General features: G+C 57.7%; 1 protein-coding gene across 1 annotated transcript; it reads left to right on the top strand.

The window, feature by feature from the left end:
• On the top strand, nucleotides 1-7,108 carry SEMA4C (semaphorin 4C). Its single transcript, XM_047069614.1, has 14 exons — nucleotides 1-109; nucleotides 1,569-1,717; nucleotides 2,087-2,149; nucleotides 2,323-2,421; nucleotides 2,524-2,620; nucleotides 2,743-2,859; nucleotides 2,965-3,116; nucleotides 3,200-3,375; nucleotides 3,675-3,819; nucleotides 3,911-4,133; nucleotides 4,268-4,380; nucleotides 5,310-5,467; nucleotides 5,557-5,627; nucleotides 5,753-7,108. Exons 1-14 carry the CDS (start codon nucleotides 1-3, stop codon nucleotides 6,580-6,582), a joined length of 2,502 nt encoding a protein of 833 aa, XP_046925570.1. The 3' UTR covers nucleotides 6,583-7,108.
• Nucleotides 7,109-7,485: the final 377 nt, after the last annotated feature.

Genomic DNA, 7,485 nt, shown 5'->3' on the forward strand with positions numbered 1-7,485 from the left:
ATGGCCCCACACTGGGCTGTCTGGCTGCTGGCAGTGGGGCTGTGGGGCCTGGGCATTGGGGCTGAGGTGTGGTGGAACCTGGTGCCCCGGAAGACGGTATCTTCTGGGGGTGAGTGCCTAAAGTCCTGAGGAGGAAGGCCAGGAGGGACTACTCGGGGGAGAAGAGCAATTGCTTCTAGATCATGCCAGCTTTATTTTGTTATTGGGCTCAAAACCCACCAATGTATCGGACACAGCTTTCTAAGAAATGTGAGTGAGTGACCCCAGGGACCCAGAACTGGGAGCCCTGGGATATCTCTCCTTCAGACAGGACCTGTCTGGTCCTGTTATGCAAGAAGAGAGACCATTCTCTATCACTCTTCCATGCCTTACTTCTGGAACTAGCACTTACACTGAGAGCCCACAGAGACAAAACTGAGCCAGGACAGGCATAAAGCAAAGAGTGTCACCCCCTTCCCCAAAGTCTTTCTAGCTCTCTGCCCCCAGGAGCCCCCTTATCAACCCTAATAGACCCCCTCTGCTGCCCTGACACTTGTGCCCTCTGGTGGCCCTGGATGTGTTTATGCATGTGCTCATGGGGGGGACAGCAGACTTGACAGTCCTTTGAGCACACACACCTGTAGTAAGAGATGATGTCAGGTGTTTGTATCATCACTGTGCTCTGGGGACCTGGGATGAGCTCACCTCCCACAGGCTCCACTCGGGTGCTAATGAAGCCCTCCCTTGCCAGCCTGTGTCTGGCTCAAAAGACTTAAGACTGGTTTAGGGGGACCCTGAGGACAGGTCAGCAGCTATTTTGGGGGTTGATGTAGGAATCCTGTGACTATATTAATATTGTAGTACTTTGCATGGTGAATGACAACGAGGCTTCCCAGCCCCAAGGCTTCAGTTTCTGTCTGTGGTCCCCAGCTTCTGGTTTCCCTTGACCACCCTGGCTTGACCTCCTAGCCCCAACTAAGTCTTCCTGTCATCCCTGTTTGTCCCAGCAGCCAGTTGCTCTCGTATTTCTGGCAGCCTGGATTTAGGTCCTGCTGGAGTGAAGAGTTTCCAAAGGCAAGGAGTGATTACAACTTCTGTACCTACTGCTCTACTGGATCAGGGGCCAGGGCCTCGCCAGACCCTGATGTGGGTAGCAGGCAGTGAAAAAGGAAGCAGTAGCAGAGGAAGCTGGGAGAGGGAAGAGCCCAGCTCAGCAGCCAGAGGTGCTGCTGACCCTGAGAGTGAGGGCCATCAGTCTGATGGCTTCCTCTGGCCGGAAGCTGTGGCTGAGATATCTTTCCTTCCTCCTTACCAGCCCAGATTTGCCTCCTCCCAGGCTGGGAAAGGCCAGGGAGGCTTGGGTGGAGCTGTTAGAGCCAAAAGGCTATTAAAGAAGGCCCTTTATTGCCAGTCAGGGTGCTTGGCTGGCATCTGCTTGTGGGGTGCTGGCTGTAGTGTGGGAACAGGGGTGATTGGGCCCAGGAGACCACTGTAGAGAGGAAGGCTAATTCTGGGGGGACGGGGATGCCTGGAGCTCCAGGAAGGCCTTCCCATTCACCACCCTGCTCACTACCCCCTTGTCCCTGCAGAGTTGGCCACAGTAGTGCGGCGGTTCTCCCAAACGGGCATCCAGGACTTCCTGACATTGACCCTGACTGAGCAGACAGGACTTCTGTATGTGGGGGCCCGGGAGGCCCTGTTTGCCTTCAGCGTGGAGGCGCTGGAGCTGCAAGGAGCGGTGAGAGGCGGGGGGGGGGGGGGGAGATGGGGGTGGTTGGGAGCGGGAGGCACACAGGAATGATGAGAGTGGCAGGGCCCAAAGGGGCTTTGCTTGATCAAGCTGTCCCCTCAACCCTTCTGCCCCTATGCTGTTCTCCCCTGTGGAAGTCTTGCTCAGTGTCCAGGTCCACCCTCCTGGCAGAGTGGGCATGCTGCTTTCCCCCACCTGCAGCTTTGGGACGGGTTGGGGCTTCTGTCCTCTTCTTCTGTCCCAAGAATGGGGTCTGTGTGTCCTCACTTGGTGTCCCCATGTGGCTGCCACAGGCCATGCTTGTGGCACATGCTCAGTGTGTACCTGGGATGTTGATGTGCCCCCTCCTCTTCCTAGATCTCGTGGGAGGCACCAGCTGAGAAGAAGGCCGAGTGTATCCAGAAAGGGAAGAGTAACCAGGTGAGTGCTCAGGATACCACCAGGAAAGCCAGAGCCCCTGATACCGGCCAGGCCTCGCGGCGCATGCTGACTACCCCACCCCCACCCTCTCCCTTGGTCCCAGACCCATTCTTGGTTTTTGTGTGCCAAGTGCCAGGTCCTCATACTTTAACTGGATGCTTTTCTCTCCCCAGACGGAGTGTTTCAACTTTATCCGCTTCCTGCAGCCCTACAACACATCCCACCTGTACGTCTGTGGTACCTACGCCTTCCAGCCCAAATGCACCTACATCGTGAGTGCTGTTTTCTCCTTTCAGTCCCCTTCCTTGCCCTTCTCTGGACTCCCTCCTGGGCACTTCTGCATCTCCTCCTCCTCGTCTCTTCCCTACCCCTAGGACATGCTTACCTTCACTTTGGAGCGTGGAGAGTTTGAGGATGGGAAAGGGAAATGTCCCTATGACCCAGCCAAGGGCCACACTGGCCTCCTTGTGGGTGAGTGGCTGTCCCTGCTGCAGGCTGGGGAGTCCCCCAGAACTTGTTCTCGCTTTGGGGCTATGTGTCCCGAATGTGTCTTCACGTCACTTCTGGTCTACCTGATCATCTGTCTCCCACAGATGGCGAGCTGTACTCGGCCACGCTCAACAACTTCCTAGGTACAGAGCCTGTTATCCTGCGCAACATGGGCCCTCACCACTCCATGAAGACAGAATACCTGGCCTTCTGGCTCAATGGTGAGCCTGGAGGAGCTGGCATGCGGACAGGGGGAGCCATGGGTGGGGGGCCCTGCAAGGGTCCCAGGACCCCCTCCCCCGCTAACCCTTCTCTCTTTCCTGTAGAACCTCATTTTGTAGGCTCTGCCTACATACCAGAGAGTGTGGGCAGCTTCACAGGGGACGATGACAAGGTCTACTTCTTCTTCAGTGAGCGGGCAGTGGAGTATGATTGCTATGCGGAACAGGTGGTGGCTCGGGTAGCCCGAGTCTGCAAGGTACGGAGTCCTGCAGTGGTGAGCCCTGGGAGCCCTGCTGGCTTGGCAGGACTGACTGGCAGTGTCCCCTTGCCATCTGCCAGGGCGACATGGGGGGTGCACGGACCCTGCAGAGGAAGTGGACCACGTTCCTGAAGGCGAGGCTGGTGTGCTCTGCCCCCGACTGGCAGCTCTACTTCAACCAACTGCAGGCACTGCACACCCTGCAGGATGCCTCTTGGCACAACACCACCTTCTTTGGGGTTTTTCGTGCACGATGGTGAGTTGGCCAGGAATCCTTAGGGGTGGGAGGAAGGGATCTGTGGGTACAGTCTTCTGGGTGAAGTCCAAGTGGTCAGTTGACCGGAAGCCAAGGAAGATGTTGGGCATCTGCCCCTTTTCAAAGCCTCCCTGGGGGAGATGCACAGTGCCCTGCCCCCAGTGGTATATTAAAGCTGACAACAACATTGCACACGCCCACGACTGCTTTGTGCTGGTCCCTGTCTTCCCGGTACTTGCCATGAGCTGGAGTAAAGTGGGCACCACGCCTGACTCGGGGTCCCTCCCTTGTCCTCACAGGGGCGATGTGGACCTGTCAGCAGTCTGCGAGTACCAGTTGGAAGAGATCCAGAGGGTATTTGAGGGTCCCTACAAGGAGTACCGTGAGCAAGCCCAGAAGTGGGGCCGCTATACTGACCCAGTACCCAGCCCACGGCCAGGCTCGGTGAGTCCTCCAGAGCAGGGATGGGCTCCTGCCCTCAGCCGCAGTACCATTCCCACATGCTGACAGCTCTCCCCCCTTCACCCCTCCCCAGTGCATCAACAACTGGCACCGACGCCATGGCTATACCAGTTCTCTAGAGCTGCCTGATAACACCCTCAACTTCATCAAGAAGCACCCACTGATGGAGGAGCAAGTAGGGCCTCGGTGGGGCCGGCCCTTGCTTGTGAAGAAGGACACCAACTTCACCCACCTGGTGGCTGACAGGGTTACAGGACTTGATGGAGCCACCTATACAGTGCTGTTCATTGGCACAGGTAGGCACGTGGCTATGTGGGCATGGCTACTGGAGGTTGGAAGAAGGCCTGTGTGTCTGGGGCAAGGAGATCTGGAGATGCCCCAGGGGCCCCGTGTCCTTTCATTTACGCCTGTCCTCCCTCAACCCCCACAGGAGATGGCTGGCTGCTTAAGGCTGTGAGCCTGGGGCCCTGGGTCCACCTGATCGAGGAGCTACAGGTGTTTGACCAGGAGCCTGTGGAAAGCTTGGTCCTATCCCGGAGCAAGGTAGTAATCAGGCCCCACCCACCTGTCCCTATACCTTCCCTAGTCCTTTGCTTGGCCAGTACAGGGGTGGGGAGGCACTCGAGCACACCTTGCTTAGCTTGGGCGAGTTCCAGGAAACAAGTGCTCACGGAATCTGTGCTCCGCGGGCGTTATATATAGCCAGGTCCCCGTGGGGCTGTGTTCCCAGCATTGGGCCTTGGCAGCTGCTTTCCACGCTTCCTTCGGACCCCTTGAGGTTGTGCTGTGCCTCTGCTACATACAGCCTCTTCTCTGATGGTGCCACTGTTGGTCCGGCCTCTTGGACTGCATTTGTTATGATGCGCTCATGATGCTACCTACTGGCTGCCAGTTGCCCTCCAGTCCCAACCCGTTCACCATTTCCCCAAAGTGCTACCCTCCCCTTCTGGTCTGTTTGTGACACCCCTGAACTTTCATGTGCTTGCCTTTGACCAACTATCGTGGCTCAAATTGTTCTCCAGAACATGGAATAATGGCAAAAAGAAAGTCTGTAGTTGAAGAAACACACAGATTGGCAGTCACCATTCAAAGAGAGGAAAACACCTTATGCTATGCTCGTGCTATTGTGAAGGCTGCCGGGCCTAGCGGAAAACACACTTCCTGAACTATTTATACTGTACTGGAGTGTGTGTGCGTGTGTGTGTGTGCATGTGTGTGATTATATTCCTCAGCCTCATGGTTCTGCTGTTCCTATCTAAGAAGGTCACATCTATAAGGTGCTTAGGATTGTGTATGGCTTGTAATAAGCCCGCTGCGTGTTCTCTGGTCCTTCGATTTCTCTCCTCAGACTTCAGCACTGCCCTCTTCCTGCTTTGGCTTCTTTTGCCCCTTTGCTCTCATGTAGCAGTCCGAGCTGCCCCTGGGCCATGTCCTGGCCTGGCTGACTGTCCTGTGCCTTGCTTCTCTTGCAGAAGCTTCTCTTTGCAGGCTCCCGCTCTCAGCTGGTTCAGCTGCCCCTGGCTGACTGCATGAAGTACCGCTCTTGCGCAGACTGCGTCCTCGCTCGGGACCCCTACTGTGCCTGGAGTGTCAACACCAGCCGCTGTGTGACCGTGGGTGGCCACTCTGGGTGAGTGGGTCTCTGCACATGCTGGAACCAGGGGTGAAGGGCAGGGTGGATGGAGTCAGGATGCCCATAGACCCTGCTTCCCCCACCAGGTCCTTGCTGATCCAACACGTGACAGTCTCAGACACCTCAGGCATTTGTAACCTCCGTGGCAATAAGAAAGGTGAGCTGTCTTTTCTGTCCCTCTCCCAGTAGGATGGGCCCTAGGCCAGAGCTGGAATGTCTGCATCTCCCCGTGGCCCTGAGTCTCCTGTGCTAACTCTGCTTTCTCTTTCTCTACTGCTGCAGTCAGGCTCACACCCAAAAACATCACCGTGGTGGCAGGCACAGACCTGGTGCTGCCCTGCCGCCTCTCTTCCAATTTGGCCCATGCCCGCTGGACTTTTGGGGGCCGGGACCTGCCTGCCGAACAGCCCGGCTCCTTCCTCTATGATGCCCGCCTACAGGCCCTGGTTGTGATGGCCGCCCAGCCCCGCCACGCCGGGGCCTACCACTGCTTTTCAGAGGAGCAGGGGGCGCGGCTGGCTGCTGAAGGCTACCTGGTGGCTGTGGTGGCGGGTCCATCGGTGACCCTGGAGGCCCGGGCACCCTTGGAAAACCTGGGGCTGGTGTGGCTGGCTGTGGTGGCCCTGGGGGCCGTGTGCCTGGTGCTGCTGCTGCTTGTTTTGTCCCTGCGCCGGCGGCTGCGGGAGGAACTGGAAAAAGGTGCCAAGGCGGCGGAGAGAACCCTGGTGTACCCTCTGGAGCTGCCCAAGGAGCCTACCAGCCCCCCGTTCAGGCCTGGCCCCGAGGCCGATGAGAAACTCTGGGATCCTGTTGGCTACTACTACTCGGATGGCTCCCTCAAGATTGTGCCTGGACACGCTCGGTGCCAGCCCGGGGGCGGGCCCCCTTCTCCACCTCCAGGCATCCCCGGCCAGCCCCTGCCTTCTCCGACCCGGCTTCACCTGGGGGGCGGGCGGAACTCAAATGCCAATGGCTACGTCCGCTTACAGCTGGGAGGGGAGGACCGCGGCGGGCTTGGGCACCCGCTGCCGGAGCTCGCTGATGAACTGAGGCGCAAGCTACAGCAGCGCCAGCCGCTGCCGGACTCCAATCCTGAGGAGTCCTCGGTATGAGGGGCCCCCACCGCTTCACAGGGGCAGCGTGGGAGGTGCAGCTCCTACTTTTGCACAGGCATCAGCTACCTCAGGGACATGGCGCGGGCACCTGCTCGGCCTGGGACAGACCCTGCCCAGCACCTGTCCGGCCATGAGGACCTGCTCTGCTCAGCACGGGCACTGCCACTTGGTGTGGCTCACCAGGGCACCAGCCTCGCAGAAGGCATCTTCCTCCTCTCTGTGAGGGGCTGTGAATCACGGACACATGGGACCCCAGCAGCCAAAACTTTTCAAGGCAGAAGTTGGAGATGTGGGTGTGTTTGTATCTATATGTACGTGTATGTGGGTGTGTGCATGTGTGTGTGTGCGTGACATAGTCTTTCTGTTTCTGTGTGTGTGCCTGTATGTGTGTGTGTGATAGTCTTCCTTTTTCTGTCAAGTCTTCCCTTGGCCTGGGGGTCCTCCTGGTGAGTCATTGGAGCTATGAAGGGGAAGGGGTTGTATCACTTTGCCTCTCCTACCCCCACCTGTCCCAGTGTGGGGCAGCGATGTACATATGGGGGTGGGCTGGGCAGGGTGCTGTGCTCCTTTTGGGGGGTCCAGGGCTCTGGGGTGGGCCTGGTCCTGCTCCTAGGGCTGTGAATGTTTTCAGGGTGGGGGGAGGGAGATGGATTCTCCTGTGTGTTTGGGGCAAGGGTGGGAGGGGCCTCCCACTTGGCCCTGGGGTTCAGTGGTATTTTATACATGTCCTCCCGTATGGGGCTGGGAAAGGTTGTGTGGGGGGAGGGGGAGGGAGGAGAGAGGGTGGGCATGCTGTGGATATTGCATATCCTCTCCCAGCCCTAGGAGGAGGGCTCCTAACAGTGTAACTTATTGTGTCCCCGCGTATTTATTTGTTGTAAATATTTGAGTATTTTTATA

The sequence above is a fragment of the Lynx rufus genome, unplaced genomic scaffold (genome assembly GCF_022079265.1).
Source record: "Lynx rufus isolate CCGP_SWC_20201006 ecotype Redwood Valley unplaced genomic scaffold, mLynRuf1.p SCAF_8, whole genome shotgun sequence".
Taxonomy (NCBI): Eukaryota; Metazoa; Chordata; class Mammalia; order Carnivora; family Felidae; genus Lynx; species Lynx rufus.